The following is a 23,280-nucleotide window of genomic DNA, read 5'->3' on the forward strand; positions in this document are numbered from 1 at the left end:
CTAAAAATGTATTGAAACAAATGTAAAAAACGTCCACTGGAGAATTCCACTGCGGACTGTCCGCATCGGAATTACACAGCAATTCCGCCACGTGTGAACATGCCCTAATGGTATCCAGACGCTTCCTATAATTTCACGGTTACCTTTGAAATTGCTGTTGATGGCCCCCCTCCCAGAACACTGCATTACTGACAGTAGAAAAAGTCAAAAAGGGAGAATGGACCTGTTGCCAGAGGACAGATTTCCTCCATCTGCAACATCACTCATAAGATCGGGACAGTACCCTGCGTTCCTTAGGACACGTGTGTTTAGGGAACGCAGGAGCTCTAGTAAGCACTGGAATTTATTTTTTCTTGCTTTCTTTCTCTGGATGTCTCTCCACCGATCACACACAAACCCCTGACCACTTCTATTCTGTCGACTATTTCTAAGGCATGATTGGAGGATGGATATTTAATAGATATAATTACAACTACTATATGTTTAAGATTTGACAGGACATTATACCTTAATCTAAAAAAATAAAATAATTACAGTCTACAAACAATATCAGTATGCTTCTACTTAATATACAAATATGGAGAATGAATATGCGTAATGGACCCTTCCAGTGACATATTTTTTGAAATTTTATTTATGGTGTCTATTTAACATTAGTAAATAAGTATATAAAAAAGGTTTCATGCTGGTGTTATATAGAAGAAAAGAAGGGACTTTTACTGTGTGTGCTATTACTGAACAGGGCCACCATCATACATTTTCATGTGCGAAGACAATTTTACAGATCCTTTGATGCAAGGACTTTTTGCACTCATCAAACAACAATATCCCAGGGAGATGAGGCAGAATGAAAGATGTTAAACATACATCAGATTTTATTCAGTATGCTGATTAAGCTATTTTATATCTGTCAAAGGAGATTGTAGCCCCAGCGGATAAAACATATGTAACGCCATTCTGCAAATGACCCATTGAGGGTTGTAGATCAAAGTCTCTGCTTTAAAACTGATGGAAAATATGTATCAAAGGAAAATATAATTTTCCTTAGTATATACACATACATCAAGCAATTTTTGTTGTCAGTAAAACAAACTATAATGGATAAATATCTTGTAGATTGCTTACTGTCAAGCAAAGTTTGTGATATGAATGACGTAACATGAAAGCAGAGCTAACAATGCATGCCTTATAGGTATAAAGATGACGGGAAAAGCACAAAATAAAACCAAAAATAAATACATTGAAAATTGATGTCAATATTTGGTACACACCAAAAGACAGGAATTTATCAATACTAAGAAAAGTGGAGGAATTGCCCACAGCAACCAATCAGATTCCAGCTTTCATTTTTCAGTGATCCTCTGGGAAAAGAAAGCAACAACCTAATTGGGTGCTATAGGAAACCGTCTATTTGACATTTTCCACGCACCAGTTTTTATAAATCTCCCCCGAAGAGTCAAGTAGACAAATATGAAGGGTAAATATTTCACACTTAGGGTATGTTCACACAGGTCAGATGTGCTGCGGAAAACCCTGGAGCAAATCCAACCCAGATTCCACAGGGATTTTAGGCCGCAAGTCCACACCAAATTGTGTCATATTTGCTGCTGTGAAGAAAAAGAGGAATTCTCCCCAAAAAAGGCCATACTCACCTCCCCTGGGGCTCCAGTAGCGACGCTTCCCTGCTCCGATTGGCTGGTCTGTGTTGATCCGACCTCCTGTGATTAAGTTTCGTCCCATGTTACTGCTGCAGCCTGTGATTGTGGTCACATGGGACAAAACGTCATCTCGCATTGCTACGGGAGCACCAGGGGAGTAAAGTATGCTATTTTTTAAAAATGTTAAAGTTAAAATAATTTTTTGTTATTTCAGCTATTCCACAGCAAAAACGCAACATTTGCCATTTGTTGCAGATCTCCCTTTTCCCATTAAAATCAAAATCTGCACAAATGCACAACCATTCCACAGCATAAAGTGGCATGCTGCAGATTAAAAAAATCTGCACCTAATGTCAATTTCTGCACGGAATGAGATGAGATTTGTCTGGAAGGAAAATCTGCAGCAATTACGCTATGCGTGAACATAGCCTAGGGAATTTCCACATGAATTTATCTTGGCACAGAAATGGCAGAATATTAAAGTACATGTCCACTCTTTAACACCATTTTTTAAAAAAAAATCTAAATAGGTTCAAAATTAATTCATTTTTCTGATACAGTGTACCAAATCCCCTGCAAAAGCAAAGTTCAATGATAACATTTTGACTGCTGTCAGTCACGATAATAAGGGAGTTTAGGAGCTTACTACTTACAACTTACTCATTGAACTTAAAGGGGTTATCCGGAGAAACTAGACTCTTGCCTAGATATCATATAATAAGGTTTAAACGTGCTTACCAATATGCTTGTATTTTCACTTTTGCCAAGAAACGCCAAACGAAACACCGGTCACCTGATCCCGGAATCTCTGTAGTTCTGACCTAACCAATTGAATTACTTAACATGAATTACGTGACCAATGTTGGCTGGCTCTCCTATTGATCCTTTCCTAAGCCTGCCCTCTTCTAAGTCCTAGCTCTCTCTTGTGGGCCGTGCTTAGGCTGACGAGAGCACAGTGATTCATGACGGGACATGCAGTACAGCAGCGCCAGTCCAGCGCAAAATACCGCCACCAACCGGGAAGTTTGGTTTTCTTTGTATAAGGATGTATTAGCATTAGTGAAGCATTTTATTTGTGTTTAGAGTTTTTTTTGCTGGTGGCATCGGGCAACCCCTTTAATAATAAAACAGCATGCGGTAAGCTTCCCCTAGTGGTAGGTGCGGGCAGACAAAACTTATTTTAGTTAACTGTCTATGGAGTGGAGTTGGAGCTCTGTATCAGAAAAACTGGGCTCTAACCCCTATAAAGATACACTATATGAACAAAAGTATTGGGACACACCTCTCACATTTTATCAAGTGCTTCATTCAGTCCATTGCCACAGGTGTATAAAGTCAAGCACCTAGCCATGCAGTCGCCTCTACAAACATTTGTGAAAGAATGGGTCATTCTGAAGAGCTCACTGAATTCCAGCGTGGTACTGTAATAGGATTTCACCGTTGCAGCAAATCAGTTCGAGAAATTTCTTCCCTCTCAGATTTCCACAATCAACTGTGAGTATTATTATTGTAAAGTGGGAATGTTTAGGAACCACAGCAACTCAAGTGGTGTAAAGCACGTCGCCACTGGACTCTGGAGCAGTGGAAACGTGTTCTGTGGAGTGAAGAATTATACTTCTCTATCTGGCAGTCTGATGGACAAGTCTGGGTTTGGCAAATGCCAGGAGAATGTTTCCTCCCTGACATTGTGGCAACTGTAAAGTTTGGTTGAGAAGGGATAATGATATGGGGTTATTTTTGGGCTTGGCCCCTTATTTCCAGTGTAGACAAATCTTAATGTTCAGAATACCAAGACCTTTTGGACAATTGCAGCATTACTGAGCCCCAGTGCCCAAAGCACGGTCCATAAAGGCATGGTTGGTTGAGTTTGGAGTGGAAGAACTTGACTGGCCCGCACAGAGCCCTGACCTCAACCCGATCAAACCCCTTCGGGATGAACTAGAATGGAGATTGCGTGCCAGGCCCCCTCGTCCAACATCAGAGTCTGGCATCGCAAATGCTTTTCTGGATAATTGGGCAAACATTCCCAAACACACTCCAAAATCTTGCAGAAAGCCCTCCCAGAAGAGTGGAACCTGTTTTAGCTACAAAGGGGGAACCAACTCTATATTAATTCCTATGGATTTAGAATCGGATGTCATAGGAGCTCCTGTAGGTGTAATGTGTAGGTGTCCCAATACGTCAGTCCATGTAGTATAGTCCTTAGCTGCATTTACAATTCAATGGGCTTCAGAGATGAAACCTCTCAGCATCACTTGCTTGTTCAGTGTCTGTACGGTGCTTATTCTGGTGGTTTGCATATGTCATCTTTATACCAGGCACTGTACAGTAATGTTATGAAGAAACAAAAAACTTACCCAGAATGCAATGCAGCAAAGAGCATATCATTTTAGAGGATTGGCTTCTAGGGACATGTCTCTTGGGGTATGTGTACAGGGTCATATAAGCTGCGGAATATTCCCCAGCATATCCGACCCAGAAACCACAGGGAAATCCGACCGAATATCCACACTAAATCGTGTAATCGATGCAATGTCATAAAAGCTCCTGTAAGTTTAATGTGTAGGTGTCCCAATACATTTGTCCATATAGTGTACATTATAAAATAATAAATGGACCTAAAAATGTTATGGTGTTAAAAAGTGGCTATTGACTTTCAAGGGGCTGCCCTCTTTTCACAATCCCTTTTTGTTACAAGGGACCCTGACACAGTTTACCATAATGTGTCCGGCTCTTGGAACCCCCTTCAATCAGGTCTGTGGATCATCTGGACGCAAGTGTTCAGGTTTTTTTTGGCAGCACCACCACAGTAGAAATGAAGCATTACACCATTGTCATTGAAATCAATAAGCTGTCTGTGTAATGTACGAATGCAACCAGTCCTCCAGAGCAGGAAATGCTCTTTTTAAACGCTCCCTACTCTAGCTATTTAGGTTCTTAAATGAAGAACCTCCTCTAGTAAAGGGATATTTTTATTCCAGACAACCAGACATTCAGTAAATACACTGATAATTGGTGGGGGTCTGACTGCTGCGACTCTGATTGCTGGAACGAAGTGTCAGAAATGATACGAAAGCACCGTACCACTTCCTCTCCTGTCGGTCTTGTTTTTGTTTTTAAGGCCATGGTAGGCCCATTTTTATCAATGCACAACCATGCAGCTACCAAAAAAAGTTAAAGGGAGTTGGCACAAAGGGCAAAGAGGGGAATTTATCAACCGTTCTACACCAGCTTTCTAGTGTAGAAAAGTCGCAGAAGGGACTTTTTACGCCGCCCCCGACACTTTTGTGAAAAGAAGGCGTGGCTTACCAAAAGGGGCGAGCCACATTATTAAAGAAGCTCTCCATTTTTTTTTTTTCTTCATTTGTACATTGGTGTTTCAGTGGGGTGCTAAGTAATTACCGATCCATGCACCACGTCATTTTCGGGTCCAGCACCTCCCACCTGATCACATTCTGACCTGGTCTGGAATCACTGTGCTTCTGAAAAAAACAGATCTCAGTCTTTCTATGATTTCCTATGGGAGCCAGAACGAGGCTCCATAGTAATGTATTGAGAACCTGAGTTCTGGTTTTTTCAAAAGCACAGTGATTCCAGACCAGGTCAGAATGTAATCACGTGGGCGGTGCTGGACCTGAAAATGATGTGGTGCACGGATCGGCAAGTAATTCTGCACACAGCACCCTACTGAAACACCAATGTACAAATGGAGCGGGAAATAACAAAAAAAAAGTGGAATGCTCCTTTAAGGGGCATTCGCCTCGTAAAGGGGTTATCCCACGACAACAAATGATCACCTATCCACAGGATAGGTGATAAGTGTTTGCTCGCATGGGGGTCCTCATCGACCAAGAGAACAGGGATCTTGAGTCCCCTGAATGATCGAAACGGCAGTCGTGCATGTGCGCTGCCGCTCCCATCATTCCTTATGGGACTACCGGAGATAGCCGAGTACAGCACCTGGTTATTTCCAGCAGTCTCATAGAGAATGAATGGAGCAGTTCTCTTGATTGGTGGGACCCCCAGCGATCAAACATTAATCACCTATCCTGTGGATAGGTGATAAGTTGTTGTGGTGGGATAACCCCTTTAATAGATGTGTCGCATCTTACTCCAACTTTCTTTATATTAGGACTGGCGTATGAAATTCCAGTCTTAAAGAGGTTTTCCAGCAATTAACATTTATATAAATGTATGATCGCTAAGGGTCCCACCACTGGAACCCTCACGGATCAATAGAACAAGGGTCCTGACCTCCACTCCTCTTCACTGCACGATCACAGTGAGGAGGAGTTTGAATGGGGCACCTCCGTTATAAGAAAAACCTTTAATACATTTCCCCATTGACTGCAGATAACACTTAAATCAGGTCCAAAACAGTGTTATTCTACAATTTGACAGTTTCTCAGCCATAAAAAATGACTGTCTATTTTTAGTCAGATTCAGTGATCGCTATCATTAGTAGAGCAAGGATTTCTCCACTATCTGCTCAATGCTGATAACTCAGGATCTTTATTCCTAAAAGCAGGATCATTTTTCATTCTGGCAGAAAAAAAGTGGATATATAATTCAAAAAAGAGCGATTGGCAAAGTTAATGACAGGAGAGAAGTGCAGATGACTGAATGATGAATTCTACACTCTGTCAGAAACATGCTAAAGAGCGAACATCAGCAAGGGACTGTAGGTTTAGACGTTGAGACAGTAAAGTTAGCAATATGTAGACATCTGCTCTTCAGCTACAGCTGGTGACTCAGATTATCAAAGCGGATGGCGTCCCTGAGCAGCTCAAATTTGTGGTATTTTCAATACTGTGTTTTGCTGGCGATAAGTCTGTGGAGATCTTTTCAATTCCTGTTACAATGTTAGGCGCAAACAAAACAATTTTTTGCGGGCACGTCAAACATGTAGTTGTTTTATATTGAAATTCCCCTGAGTTTCTGCATTTTCACATCGGATTAGTTTTGTTGAATGGGATTTTCAAACGATTATTTATCGTTTTCTTAATTTATTCTTAGTTTATTATTTTTGATTTGATGGAGAATCTCATTCACAATGAATACATGTGTATTTGACAATTATCTGTGTAACCCCAAGACCCATTATAAGCCACTTATCACAGTTACGTTGCCTTTAGATGGATCGATTTATTAGAAGATATAAACGTATCTAACCAGTGTGAATGGATATTAAAAGGGGTTATCTGGGTTTTAAAAATTGATGGCCTGTCCTCAGGATTGGACATCCATATTTGATCGGTGGGGGTCTGACTGTCGTCACCCCCACGATCAGCTGTTTGAAGGGGCTGTGGCGGTCGTACGAGCGCCGCAGCCTCTTCCTTGTTTACATGGTTCTTCTTTATGTTCGTACTTGCACATGCTGTTACATTTGTAGTGGCCATACAAGGTATTGCACCACTGACCATGATTGACGGGGTGCTGATACAGTGATTGTTAATAGATCTGTTGTTACTTGAAAATACAGAAAAATAGACTCTGTTGCCTATAGTAACCAATCAGAGTTCAGATTTCATTACTTTTGGGAGAATGAAAGCTTCATTTTGATTGGTTGCTTTGGGCAACAAGGCTGTTTTTTTGTTAAACGGTTTGGATACATTCATATTTCTTATGTCTGGAGACTTTGAATCACGCTGTAGGTGTCTAACCATAGGTTACCAGAGGAAAGAAAGTGTATTGTGCTTGTTCTTATGATTTCTTAGGTCCTGTTAACATAAGCAATTTCCATCACTTCTGACAGCAAGGTATGTAGCTACCTCAATGGAACCCCAATGGACCAAATTATAAGTCATTGGGATCCGTCAGTTACTGTTTGGATCCTGTTTATGATGAATCCGTTACAGGGCTAGGGTGAACATAGCCTTAGGGTATGTTCACACGGCCTATTTTCGGCAATTTTTTGGGCCGTAAACGCCCGAAAAAAGGCCGAAAGATCGGAAGCAGAACGCCTCCAAACATCTGTCCATTGATTTCAATGGGAAAACGGCGTTCTGTTCCGACATTCTGTTCTGACGCGTAAAAAAACGGCCGCGAAAAAGAAGTGCAGGACACTTCTTGGGATGTTTTTGGAGCTGTTTTCCATAGACTCTAGTGAAAAAATCTCCAAAAAAGGCCATAAAAAAACGCAGTGAAAAACGTAGCGAAAATCGCGAGTGGCACAAAAAAACTTTTGAAAATCAGGAGCTGTTTTCTCTTGAAAACAGCTCTGTATTTTGAGACGTTTTTGACTCTGCGTGTGAACATACCCTCAGTAACAACATTCATTTGCAAGTTTGATGTAAATGGCGATCTATCCATTTATCAGCTTTACGTTGGAGAACACCTTGTCAAATAATATTATGAAGTAATACCAGCATTGCAGCAAACCAGTACCAGTATAATAACGTATCTAGTCTGGACGACTAATTCCTTACCTCTGTAGCTCAATTTCAACTTTGCTGTATATAAAGGCACAGGATGAGGAGAATCATTTCATTAGGGTGGGCAAGTTAATGACAGCTCTATTTTAATGCTGGAAACCTAGATAAAGCAGGATAGTAACACTATATAGTACACAGAGGTCAGGCTCTCTATGCAATGGCCCTGGTCTCTGGATGAGATTTCTCTGTCAATTGACCCCCATTCTTTTCAGCTGCCATAAAGCACACACACACACACACACACACACACACACACACACAACCTACTCTATTGACTACATAGAAAGTACAGGAAGGAAGTGTGTGTCTTCAATATGGCCGCCTCCAGGGGCGGATTTACATATAAAAAATAAATAGTTACGATATAAAAAAAATAATCAAGCACCTTATGTATTATGTATATACTAAAATGTAATGAATTAAACTAAAATGAAATACATGACAAATGCCCTATTTGTGTAATGCATGAACAAACCAAGACCCCCAAAGGAAGATTCTCTCTTAGCCTTGGCTAATAGTGGGGGGATCCCAACTGGGGGGCTCTGCTCTATTACATTTTTATCCTAATAGAGCCTATGTCTAGGGGTGATCTGAATCATGCGTAATACCAGAACTTTGGCTCCTTCATTCTCAGCACTGATCAGAAAGTAGTAGCATATCCTAGCGATATGTCATGACTTTCTGTGATGGGAATAACCCTTTAATGAGGCCTCAGATGGACATATACACTGCTATACCTAAATATATATGTACTTCGTTTCGCATTTTGAATTGTGCAATTCCAGAGTGTAACTTGTAGAGGAGACAATGAATGTTCCAGTGTGTACATATCTTGTTTTCGCTTTTTTTTTACCTCTTGTCCCTGACTCAATCAACTGGAAACACATTCAGTTTTAGAAACAGCTGCAAACAACAGGATATCACATTAAATTTTATCCAAGTGGCTGCATTAGAATCATAAAATCATTCCCACTACATTGTAAAAGATAAAAAAACAAAAACGAAGATGGTGGTAATGCCGGGAGCATTGTACCATGCCTATCATTCAATCTGAGGGATGTGTAATACAGAGCTTTCCCTTTTTATCTCCAGAGACGGAAGCTGTTTTATTAAATAATATTTAATGATGTAAATGAGAATGCATGCATACATAACTGATACATTTACCCAGTAAAGGCTAAATATTTATATAAATCACCTCTTCTAATACCCTAATTTCCTTAATAAGTGAGACACAGAAAATTAGAATTGTGTAACGCTGACGTTAGCCACAGCTTTTATTGAAATTAGCAGATACTGTTTTTTTCTTGTATATTCAATTTAAATTAAAAAAAAACATGAAGCATAGGGATAACAAACTATGTAGACAAAACATATATTTTATGTGTCTACCAAGCAGATGCCAGACATCCATTATGAAAGGCATATTGTTCAATGGCAAAAGATTTCCATCAAGGGTAATACCCGCCATAAGGGCCAACTGCTCCACAGTGAGGGGAAAGTGACAGAAATTTTTGCTGACTGATCCATCCTCTACTTATAACCCCCTTCGATCCACCAATCTGGAGCAAGCAAAGGACAAATATCATGGGTAACACCACCCTCCATCTAAACTATCTCTACCTAGTTTTTGAAGGGGGAAAATATTGTCTACAGTGATGGGCCCAATTACTTATGGATCCCAAAACTCATATTTTAACATTCAACCTACCCATGTCCTCATCTTGTGTCTTAAAATCCATAATAAAACCGAATATATAAAGCAAACCCAACATGTGGTAGTTAGTAAAGCAGAGCTCCACTATGATGTCTCAATATGTATATAATATCAGTTTTTCAATCTACTAAATAGTAGTTGTTGGGGATTGACATCCATATTCTTTTGGGTTTAAGATTTTAACTTTGCTGGCTTATATGAAGAACAGTACTTCAACAGCTAGTAGATGCATACATCATCTAATAACTAGTGTCTCAATGAGAACTCCAGTATAACTTTTATTCTGATGTTCCCCCATGATGCTTCCACCTGTTGCTCAGCCTACTTTCTCCCAAGTTTCTTATATGTCAAAGAGGGACATGTAGATGCTGATGCATAGCATGATGACCATATAGCCCCCAGTGCCAGCCACAGTGTCCCTTTAACTGACAACCACAACGTCCATGGTGTCCGGAGCAATTCTCAAATGTCAATAACAGCCACAATTACCTCAGTGTCAGCCATAGTGCACCCTAATAAATGGCAGCCATTGTGAACCCAGTCATAGTGCCCCTAGTGGAAGCCACAATGCTCCTATTACCAGCAACCTTGCCCTTATAACAAGGACTGCTACACTTCCCCCACTGTCAAACCCACTGTCAGACCCAATGCCCCTAGTGCCAGTTACAGTGCCACCAATGTTACAGACCCCTATAGCAATAACAAGGACAAACATAATTTCCCCAGTGTCAACCACAATGTGCCCATAACAATGGCAGCCATAATGTCCTGACTGTAACCACAGTGTCCCAGTGCCCTTGATTTTGAGCTTTAATATCCCAGTAACATTGTCAATCACAATGCCCTCAGTACTATGCCAGCTACAATGACTCCAGAGTCAGCTGCAGTGCCCCTAGTGCCAGCCACAGAGTCAGCCATAGTGCTCACAAAGTCAACAGCAGTGTCCCATTTGTATATGTATATTGTATATTTTTTATAGTAATGAGGTCATTGCTATATACAAAAATCCTAAATATTGCATATTGATTTGCTCGCTGGTTCCACTATATATGTTTAGAAATTCAAAGTTGTCTTCAGAATTCACCTCTCCTTAGATAACCCGACCTCGTTGGCCACCTTCTTTTTTCGTATACTACAACATTTTAAAGTGGTATATTCACGTCTTATACACTTAGATTTTACTCATGGAAAGCCAGCATATGTCGACAATGTTATATTATTAAGGTTTTTCCAGTTTTGACCAATTTAATCATCCAAATTTCATTTTTTTAATCTGATGGAGGCTATGACCATTCAGTGTACTGTTCTTCTGTTGCTAGAAGCATTGCAATTTAAAGTTATCACTTATGATATAGCTGGGTCATTTGGACAATACATGGAAAAAAAAATCATTTTCAGTCACAGTGGAAAACAATCTTTACTTCACAGTCTTCCCGGAGGCAAGAAATACAGAGTTCTGAGGTGACAAGTGCATCGATGGATGATCTGTTCCTTTCTCTCTATCAGTGGTGGGTTAGGGAGCACACAAAGGTCCCAGCAGCATACTGTACTATAAAAAGACAAAAAAAGACGGAACGGCAGCATTGGATCATTGAGATGGGCGATTTTCATTGTGCATTCTTTCACTCTGATCATTTTCATGACATCTAAGGACAAAAGGACATTAAACAGCTCCCAACACATGCAGAATTTATCCCCTTCATACACACAATACCAAGCGAAAAGAGTATAAATCTTTCATATTTTCTGGAGATTCTGAACACAATAGTCTCAGAGTATAAAGACTGTTGGGAACCTTTCATGCACGGACAATTGATTGTTTTCACTGCAAGAACTTACCATGAAGAAGGATTGTTTTTTACATTTCTTTAGTCTAACTAAAGTTAACCTAAGGGAACGCATTTTATATTCTGTCACATTAATCGTTAATATTATTATGCATCGAAGTCACTTTTATGTACAATCGTTTCTTTTTCAGTGTTTCCAAATGAAGCTGAAGGATGAAAACAAATCTATGTTCAATGGATTTTATGTAAATGAAGCTTAGTAATTGAACTATCAAAAAGTTCTGTAACTTTCCAATATACTTTGTGTATCTATCCCTCACCTTTTTCTTGTCTTGCTGTCAGTGAATGGAGTATTTATGTTTACATACAGAGATTGAAAAGCCAGAGAGGCAGAGTCCTGCTCACAGAAGGGAGTACACGGCGGATACAATTGCGTTCAATCTAGACAATCCTATGTGAGCTACACAACCTCGGCTCCATTTTATCTACACTGATACATTGTAGCATTTAGTGCTCCTGATGTGTTTAGCTCTAGGAGGATTGCCTACATTTTCTACTAATGTAGTCATTTTAGGATATTGGCACAGGTAGGGCAGGGGATTAGTACAATTACATATTCTGTTATTTTATAGCATTGTAAGCCCTTTGTAAAAAATTGTTATGTGAATGGACAACCCCTTTAATACCACAATCAATGAAGATGTGTTTGTGCGTGTGTGCGTGCCTGTGTATATGTATACATTAAAACATTCCCTTACTCAATATTAATGAAGTGGCTCTATATCACCAACTAATGAAGTCTATGTGAATCATACATACTTTTTTTTATATGCATATAGAACAGGATACGAGCAGGTGACGTCTCCCAAAATCCTCCTGTAAATGGAGACATGTTGACAGCTGGGTGGCCAACCTGACCTTTTCTTTTTTCAGAACAATTTAGGCTAGGGATAAATTGCGATTTTTACCATGACTGATCGCCGTGTCGCGCTGCCGGCATCGCAAGTCATGATAGTGAACGTTGCGATCTGTACGTTGATGTGACCGCAACATGATATGACGTGTCGAAGATTCACAGTGAGCAAGAAGAAATGAAGTTGAAGCAGCGCTCTTAAGAGTGGCTGATACGCTGGGGTCCCGGGAGTTGGACCATTAGCTATTGATGACCTATCTTGAGGCCTATCAATTCTTATCGGCTGGAAAAACCCTTTAACTTTTCTGATCTCATATGCATCATTTGCACGAATATTGTTATTAATCCTCTTATTTGACTTGAAATAGAACGTAATATTTTATCTAAATATTCAGTACATTGAGGCTTACCAGGTGGTTAAGTACAAAAACCATAAGAACATATCCGTCAGAAAATTCAAGATATTTACAGCATATATTAATTGTGTATAGATTAACGATCAATAACTTCTACTTTGTAGCCAACAAATGATACATGACATGAATTGTGGAAGCATTGGGAGATCTAGGGTGACTGATTATAACCATGTCCACTATGTCTAATCTGTCTTTTTATTATTCCCACAGGCAATGTACATGTTCTATGCTCTTGCTATTGTCTGTGATGACTTCTTCGTCCCTTCCTTGGAGAAAATTTGTGAAGTAAGTTTGGCGGGTGCATGTGATAGAAAATAGTTAATTTATGCCAAACCACTGAGATATATTTGTTAGTACTCAGAATACATCTCCTTAGCAATAATAATAAAAAATAAATAAATAATTGAATGTTCCTATCTAGAATATAATTCAAGCAACATTTCAGATGGCAGATGCGCCAGTCATTGGCAGATAATGGATTCGACATGGCATTATTCAGGACACATCTTACCTGGACTATGCATAGTGGCACCCAGACATAACCTTAATGGTTGAATGTCCACTCATTGTTGTCTGTGAATACCCACATGGCAACGTAATTTATCCAGTTGGGCAGCTGCAATGCTGTTTCAACCAATAACAGTCGACATTATAATGTAGTGCTTTTGCTAAGGAAGAAGTTGGACAGTTAATGTAAAGAGCTTTCATCTTCAGCAAACCATGAAAACTGTATTAGTCTCTCGACGACTGCTAGGTCCAACATGAGCACCAACGACCACATTTTTTTCTAGCTATACCCAATGGTCGCTGGTGCCATTCAGGGCTTCCACTTGTTTGCATGGGTCCCAAAAACAGTTAGTTAAATAATATTTTTGTTTCCTAGCGTAAAGTATACAAGTACAGCCCTACAAACTAGAAGTACTTAGCAATTCAAATACCAAGCTCATAAACATTATTGTGAAGGCCTAGGAAATTCCAGATTTAGAATTCTGGAAATGTGCCAGATGAGGACCAGTAATGGAGAGTATAAACAGGCTGTTCTGGAATCACGAGTTATTCTATATACTTTCCTTACTCTTAGTAACTTTCCAGTCCTCCTTCAGCACCATGCAAAACAAAATACATGGAAAAATGTGTCACAATGGAATTTGTTTTCCAGTACTGGTTCCTAGTCCTATTCTGATCCTGGTCTTTTGTATTTTCACCTTTCCATTTACACCAACATTAATTTGTCCTCCATAGTTTCAGGCCTACATATCGACCCAGAAGAAGTTCATTGTTCTTGTATCAAACTATCTTGTGATTTTTATTTCTTTTCTAAGTAATTTGTGTCTTTCTTATGGCAAATTTGACATTACCACAAAAGAATAACATGCATTTAAAAAAAAAATTAAAACTGTAAGAGCGTGATGGGTTTTGTACTCTGAAATCACAACAAATATCACTATATAATTATAATATTACAACAGATCACAAACTATTGCCAGATTTTACGTAAAACAACCATATATTTCCTAGCCTGTCAGCTATTCAGCTATTTTAGTACATTGATCTGTTATTATACACCTATTAGCCCTAACATTAAAACCACTGACAGGTGAAGTGAACATTGATTATCACGTTACAATGGTGCAAAATTGGCAGTCATAAGCATCTGATGGACTTTGGCAAGGGCTAAATTGTGATGGCTAGATGACTGGGTCAGATCATCTCCAAAACAGCTGGTCTTGTAGGGAGTTCCCGGTATGCAGTGGTTTGTACCTACCAAAAGTGGTCCAAGGAATGACTACCGGTAATAGGGTGATGGGCATCCAAGGCTCATTTATGTGCGTGGGGAATGAAGGCTAGCCTTTATGGTCCGATCCCACAGAAGAGCTACCGTAGCACAAATTACAGGAAAAGTTACTGCTGGTTATTTCAAAACACAGTGCATCGAGGTTTGTTGCATGTGGGGCTCCGTAGCCGCAGACCAGTCAGCGTGCCCATGCTGACCCCCGTCCTCCGTCAAAAGCACCTACAATGGCATCTGAACTGGACCATGGAGAAATGGAAGAAGGTGCCCTGGTCTGATGAATCATATATTCTTTTACATCATGTGGACGGTCGGGTGTGCGTGCATCGCTTATCTAGCGTAGAGGTGGCACCAAGATACACTATAGGAAGAAGGCAAGTTGGCAGAGGCAGTGTGATTCTCTGGGCAATGTTTAGCTAGATATCCTTGGGTTCTGGCATTTATGTGGATGTTACATTGACATGTACCACCTACCTAAACATTGTTGCGGACAAAATACATCGCTTCATGGTATTCCCCAATTGGCAGTGGCCAATTTCAACAGGATAATGCCCTGTCACGATGCAAAAATTATTCAAGCGTTGTCTGATACACATGACAAAAAGTTCAAGATGACGACTTGACCTCCAAATTTCCATGATTACAATCCCATCGAGCATCTTTTGGGATATGCTGGAAAAACAAGTCCAATCCATGGAGGCTCCACATCGCACCTTACAGGACTTAAAGGATCTGCTGCTAACGTCTTGGTGCCAGATACGTAGCACAGGACTCCTTCAGAGGAATTTGTGGATTTCATGCTTCAATGTGTTAAAGCTCAAGGGGGACCTACACAATATTATGCAGGTGGTTTTATTGATATCGCTGATCGGTTTATATTAAACCATTAATAGTTAAAATACTCATAATTGATGTAATTATTAAACACTGGGATTCTGTCACTCTGTATTAATCATGCATCCTGATAAATCTTTAAATCATTGGTGGCAATATGTAACTTCTGGAGCCCCACCGTTGGGTTTTACCAGACACGGCACCAGCCTCATTAGTACAAAGTGAGCGAGATATATCAAAACTGGTGCAAAGAAAAAGTAAAGTAGTTGCACATGGCAACCAATGAAGTTGCTGCTTTCGTTTTCCAAAAGGGCTCTGAAAAATGGGAGGTGGAATCTGATTGGTTGTCATGGGCAACTACTCCACTTTTCCTCTGCACCAGTTTTCTCATGATTGGTGGGGGACCAACGATCAGACCCACACTGATTGCATTTCCTAGCAATATGCCATAAATCATTATTATTTCAGAAACCCTTTAAACAACGTTTTACATTAAACCATTGATAAGTTTCTAACCAAATAGTGGGCTATTAAAGGGAAACCTATCCATGATTCATACAGAGCACAAAGTGCTTTCATTTGGACACATGTAGTGCACCACATTAAAAGAAACATGGTTTGCATTCATGTATAACTATATCATGTATCACAATGTAGAAAGTATAATATAACGGCCAATATTAGATAAAAAGATCTTTTTTATATCTGTATAATCAAGAGAGATCATTAACAAGTCCACAAAATATAATATGAAATACAATATGAAATACTAGCGTGTGAGCTGGTTAAAAATTAAAGTGAAATTAAATTAATGTATGTAAAATTGACCTTGTTTAGTCGTGGATCTCATTCCTGTGAATTGCGCTTTTTCTATAAATAAATGTAATTTTTGTCTTGCAGAAGAATAATGCATCAGTTTGACTATATAAGTAGTTAAAAAAACAAAACGGTTGTGTAAAGAAATATTCATCTAAATGTACATTCGGTGTATATGCTGGGAATTCTCCCGGTACATACGCCAAATGTATACATATAACCAGTGTATGCCAAAAGAGTGTCCTTTTGGCATACACCAAACCAGAATGCAGCGCCATATCTTTTTTCCCACTGTGTAGAGTAATGTTATAGGCTACGGTATACATTTCTCACAATGGGAGCCTATTGGAGACCTATTCCACTCTATGCCTTTAATAGCCCTCTGTCGGAAGGCTCAAACGTGATGTCAACAGAGCCTTACCAATCTGTACTTATAACTTTAATATCTGATAGAAATAAGCTTCCTTCTTAACTATTGTATGTCATATCTCCCCTCTCTCTACAGAGATTACAGCTCAGTGAAGATGTGGCTGGAGCTACATTTATGGCCGCTGGCAGCTCAGCACCAGAGCTGTTTACATCTGTGATAGGTATGTTCATGTTTAAAAACTTAAAGTGAGTGTTCATCCTAAAACACAATTTTTTCCCCCAAAATAAACATCTGATAGATGCGGGTCCCACCTCTATGGCCCGCACGTATTTTCCGAACAGGGGTCCCAGGACCCCATCCGATCTGGCATCAGTGCATAGTAGAATGGGTTTCCGAAAGCGTTGAACTCCCTGAGCTATGTTTCCATAACTCCCATAGAAGTGAGTTGGGAGTTATGGAATCCGCGTAACACAGTGAGCTGTTGCGTTAGGGAAATAGCGTAGCTTTCTTCGCTGTGTTAATTTTGTAACTCCTATTCACTTACCATTCAGCGAGCTTGGCTGTTTTCGGAAAACCCATCCTGCTGTGCGCTGATTCCCCGGCTGGATCTGGGAAAGCCATCGCCCGTCTCACCAGACAGGAGTCAGGGGACTCCATTCAACAGATAGGTTCAGGTCCCAGTGCTTGGACCCGCATCTATCAAACATTTATAGCATATCCTGTACATATGCCAAAAAATGTCTGTCGTTACACAACCCTTAATAGGTTTTCCTCCATTTTAATAATGTTGCGAATTACTGGCTTAGAAGGAACAGTGGTCACAAGCCTTTATGTATATGTCAAGTCAACTCCCTTCTAAAGGAAGGAGGAGGTTGATGGACAGTATTGGCTGATCCTTTGAATTAACAGACAGGAATATAGAGAAGGCGGGTCCATAAGAGAAGTGTGCATATCCAGTGCCCTGCTTGATCATAAATGGCTACTAGTGTATTTTAATAGAATCAAATACATCCAGGCCTTGTTCACACTATTTGACGCATTTTTGACACTTTTTTTGCGCCGTAAAATGCTCCAAAAACGCATTCTTTAAGCTTCCCATTGACCTCAATGGGAAAACACATTGCAGTGCATACGACGCATTTTTTTTAAGCTCGCGTGTTTAAAAAATGTGTCGTGTAAAAAAAGAAGCGTCAGGTCAATTCTTGCCACGTAAAACACGCCAAAAACGTGCCGAAAACACGCCTAATTCCCGTAGTCAATGGGAGTCCTAATTACGCACCAAAAAACGTGCACAAACCGTGTCAAAAACGCCTGTATTTTAAAAAGCACTTTACAAAAATGCTAGCGTTTTTGACACTTTACACGTCGTTTTTTTGAGCGCCGTGTGAACAAGGCCTAACACACAATATACAATACAATGCGATCATTCCGGTTGGTTAGTATTCATAAATTTAATTTCTTGCACATACTTGTCATCGGCTTTATAAGAAGTATAATAAACACTGCAAGCCATTCAAACCATAAAAAATTCATTGAACACATAACCACAATGTCAGCTTATACCATTCTCCGTCTAATTGGAAAGAATTCTTTTAATTTGGTCCCATAAAAATCATTCTGAAAAGATGGAGACGGTTGAATGAGAGCATGCAAAAGGGTTCCAAAATATCATTATGCACACAATTGAAAATAAACACATTTTGCCTTTTGGAACTTCTATTGTATATGGTATTCGTCCTTTGTCTGGGAACTTGCTTGGGAACATGATTAAATCCCGACTTGTTAAATGTAGAGGTAAGTATATTTTATAGGTTTTAGTTCTTTTCTACCTATGATGGTAACTAATATGAGATCAGACAAGAGTACAGCATTAAAAATACAATGTTTTGTGTCTTGCATATTTTTTATACAAGCCATTGTTATTTATTTTGAGTAATGGTAGCATTACTGTTTTCTAAAGAAAAAAAAACAAAAAGCATTGCTATATTGTACAGTATAAGGCCTCATGCACACGTCCATATTACAACTTAGATATGTATGTGGCCTTACTCTACCTCCACATGCCTCCAATTTCATACAGAGGCATACAGAGGTTTTTTTCTTTGTAAAAAATAAAATTAAAATATGGAAGGCTCCATCACACGTTGTTTTATGAATGTATCATTCTCCCCTTCTAAGCATTGCTCCTAAGGTAGAATATCTTCAACATACAGCAACCGACATAGCATCATACAGCAGTCAAGGAGCATCATACTGCGACCATGGAGTCCCTGCAGCTCTGTCATGTGCATGAGGCTTATACATATAAAGTGTAATATAGATATAAGATATACAGATGTCATGACAGATATTAGCGATCCACTATGATCCACTTAGTAAGAGTTTTATCACACGTTGCGATCAAATGGTGTTGCTTGGTGTGACTTTTTCAAAATTGCAGCACAGCGCAAAAATTGCTTAATCGACTGCAAGATGACTGCAATGTGTGAATAGAGAGAGAGAGAGAGAGAATGTACTTAAAGTTTAAAGTCGCTAGAAATTTTTAATTTTTTCTTTTTGAACAATTATTATTTGAGTGATTACACATTGTTTTAATTTTTTCACAAGTCAGGAAATCTTATAAATTAGATTCTAATTTATAACATTTCCATGTGCTGGGCACTAGAGGGAGCAGTTCCCAAAATTGCAGCATGGTCAATGTGGTAAAGCAACCTCATTGCTTTATGCTGCAAATTTGGGGTAGACACACTCGCTCTAGTGTCCTCACACAATGCCCCCTCCCTTATTCTGGCTAGTGCCAGGAGAAGGAGGGGTTTGAATCTTCAAACCTCCTACACTGTATGCCGCCATTTTTTGAGCGACTGCACAGTGTAGGAGGATTAGGTACAGTGCTCAGCAGACAGTATAACACGAACATACACGAACAAAATACACACATCACATACACGAACATAAATTACCTGCTCCTGTCGCCGCTGCCGCCTTCCGCTCCTATGCCTTGCGCCGTCGCTTCCTTGAACATATGGCCGGAAGCCGCGGCCGGAAGTCGTCATCTTACTGTCCGGCAGCGGCTTCCGGTCCACAAGGAAATGGTGCCGGATTTCGCTCTTCAAACGAGCTTCGTTTTGGTCTGTGTGGGAGCGGCGCATGCGCCATTCCCACACAGACGGCGTACGCTGCAGAGAATGGAACGGCTCCCGTTCGCATTCTCTATGGGGTTGTATGTGCCATTTTCCATCTCTGTATGTGTCGTTAATAGACACATATAGTTACATAGTTACATAGTTACATAGTTAGTACGGCTGAAAAAAGACACATGTCCATCAAGTCCAACCAAGGGAAGGGAAAAGGGAAGGAAAAATTTCTACACATAGGAGCTAATATTTTTTTGTTCTAGGAAATTATCTAACCCTTTTTTAAAGCCATCTACTGTCCCTGCTGTGACCAGCTCCTGCGGTAGGCTATTCCATAGATTCACAGTTCTTACTGTAAAGAAGCCTTGTCGCCTCTGCAGCTTGAACCTTTTTTTCTCCAGACGGAGGGAGTGCCCCCTTGTTTTTTGAGGGGGTTTTACAAGGAACAGGATATCACCATATTTTTTGTATGTGCCATTAATATATTTATATAAGTTAATCATGTCCCCCCTTAGTCGTCTTTTTTCAAGGCTAAATAGGTTTAATTCTTTCAATCTTTCCTCATAACTTAAATTCTCCATGCCCCTTATTAGCTTCGTTGCTCTTCTTTGTATTTTTTCCAACTCCAGGGCATCCTTTCTATGAACTGGAGCCCAGAACTGAACTGCATATTCTAGATGGGGCCTCACTAATGCTTTGTAAAGTGGCAATATTACATCTCTGTCCCGCGAGTCCATGCCTCTTTTAATACACGACAATATCTTGCTGGCCTTTGAAGCAGCTGATTGACACTGCATGCTGTTATTGAGTTTATGATTTACAAGAACACCCAGATCCTTCTCAACAAGTGAATCCGCCAGTGTAGCTCCCCCTAGGACATATGATGCATGCAGGTTGTTGGTACCCAGATGCATAACTTTACATTTATCTACATTAAACTTCATTTGCCAAGTGGACGCCCAAACACTTAGTTTGTTTAAATCTGCCTGCAATTCACAAACATCTTCCATAGTCTGAACTATATTACATAGCTTGGTGTCATCTGCAAAAATAGAAATAGTGCTATTAATCCCATCCTCTATATCATTAATAAATAAGTTGAATAATAGTGGTCCCAGCACTGAACCCTGGGGTACACCACTTATAACCGGTGACCATTCAGAGAAGGAATCATTGACCACAACTCTCTGGATACGGTCCTTGAGCCAATTCTCAATCCAATTACAAACTATATTTTCTAAACCTATAGTTCGTAATTTACCCATTAGGCGTCTATGGGGGACAGTGTCAAATGCCTTTGCAAAGTCCAAAAACACTAAATCCACAGCGGCCCCTCTGTCTAGACTTCTGCTTACCTCTTCATAAAAACAGATTAGGTTAGTTTGACAACTTCTGTCCTTAGTAAAACCATGCTGGCTGTCACTTATAATGCTATTTATTGTCACATAATCCTGTATATAGTCCCTCAATAGCCCCTCAAACATTTTCCCCACGATGGATGTTAAGCTTACTGGTCTATAATTACCCGGGGAAGACCTAGAGCCCTTTTTGAAAATAGGCACCACATTTGCCCTGCGCCAGTCCCTTGGCACTATACCAGTCACTAGAGATTCTCTGAATATTATGAAAAGGGGGACAGAAATAACTGAACTAAGCTCTTTAAGAATTCTAGGGTGTAACCCATCTGGTCCCGGAGCCTTGTGCACATTTATTTTATTTAATTTAGCTTGGACCATCTCTACATTCATCCAATTCAGTATATCAACTGATATATTAACAGCACTGGCACCGGCTACATCAGCTGCTCTTTCTTCTGTTGTATATACAGAGCTAAAGAACTCATTTAGTAACTCTGCCTTCTCTTGATCCCCTGTGATCAACTCCCCATTACCATTATCTAGGGGTCCTACATGTTCAGACCTTGGCTTTTTTGCATTTATATGCTTGAAGAATTTTTTGGGATTTGTTTTACTATCCTTGGCCACCTGCCTTTCATTTTGTATTTTTGCTAATTTTATTACATTTTTACAGATTTTATTAAGCTCTTTATATTTTACAAAGGCTACAGCTGTACCCTCAGATTTGTATTTTTTAAATGCCCTTTTTTTGTCATGTATTGCCCCTTTCACAGAAGGTGTAAGCCATGTGGGGTTTAATTTGAGTCGTTTATACTTATTACCTGTAGGAATAAATTTTGCACTATAATAACTCAAAGTAGATTTGAAAATCTCCCATTTATCATTTGTTCCATTATTTGACATTAGTTCTTCCCAGTCTATATCCTGAATTGCAGCCCTCATCCTGGGGAAATTGGCTTTCTTAAAATTAAATGTTTTTGCCCTCCCAGCCTGCGTTTGTTTTTTACAGTATAGGTAAAATGTAACTATATTATGATCACTGTTACCGAGGTTTTCACGAACATTGACATTCCCAACAAGATCTGCATTATTAGAAATGACCAGATCCAACAGAGCTTCACCTCTAGTCGGGTCTTCCACAAACTGGCCCATAAAATTTTCCTGCAACAGGTTGAGGAAATGTCTCCCCTTTGCAGTTGAAGCCGAACCATGACACCAATTAATATCCCGGAAATTAAAATCTCCCATTATCACTACAGTACCCGCCTGTGCAGCCCGCTCCATCTGTTTATATAGCTGAACTTCCATCTCCTCAGTTATATTGGGTGGTCTATAGATTACACCAAAAGTAATTTTTTCAGTGTTTACCTCCCTTTCTAGTTCCACCCACAAGGTTTCAACCTCCTCACAGTCTTCACCCACTATTGTCTCTTTCACACTCGCCTTCATATCACTTCTCACATACAGACATACACCACCACCTTTCCTTTTTGTCCTGTCTTTACGAAAAAGTGTAAAACCCTGTAGATTTACAGCCCAGTCATGTGAAGAGTCCAGCCATGTTTCAGCAACACCAACTATATCTATATTTTCTTCCAGTATCAAGGCCTCCAGCTCCCCCATTTTACTTGCTAGACTTCTGGCATTTGTGAACATACACTTTAACTTGCCTGTCAGTTTTTCACTTTTATTATCAGAAATGTGATTTGACAGAGATGAAAAAAAAATGGCAGCCCCCATAGCGAAGTAAAAGTAAGAAAAAAGTAAAAAGTAGAACACAAGAACACAAATAAATAACATTTATTTTAATATCATACTAAAAGCAATATTATAAAAAAAAAAAAAAAATTCATGACACCTTCCCTTTAAAGGGAATGTATTATCAGGAAGTTACACATTATTTAAATATGGTTTTTATTATAAACTTCTTAAAATGGTGGTGTTTTTTTAATGGGAAGCTTGTCAGCTTTGCTGTGTAGAATTTGAATGTTAAGCAGAGGCTGGGAGAGGTTATTGACAGCTCTATTGTACTGCTTAAGACCTAGATAAGG

General features: G+C 39.6%; 1 protein-coding gene across 1 annotated transcript in view; it reads left to right on the forward strand.

Annotated features, from left to right (window-relative positions):
• SLC24A3 (solute carrier family 24 member 3) overlaps positions 1-23,280 on the forward strand; it is a 354,780-nt gene that overhangs the window by 213,256 nt on the left and 118,244 nt on the right. The window contains exons 4-5 of the mRNA XM_075862964.1: positions 13,136-13,210; positions 16,873-16,957. Of these exons, the coding sequence (XP_075719079.1) occupies positions 13,136-13,210; positions 16,873-16,957 (160 nt within the window). The remainder of the gene's footprint in view (positions 1-13,135; positions 13,211-16,872; positions 16,958-23,280) is intronic.

The sequence above is a fragment of the Rhinoderma darwinii genome, chromosome 4, assembly GCF_050947455.1.
Source record: "Rhinoderma darwinii isolate aRhiDar2 chromosome 4, aRhiDar2.hap1, whole genome shotgun sequence".
Classification (NCBI taxonomy): domain Eukaryota; kingdom Metazoa; phylum Chordata; class Amphibia; order Anura; family Rhinodermatidae; genus Rhinoderma; species Rhinoderma darwinii.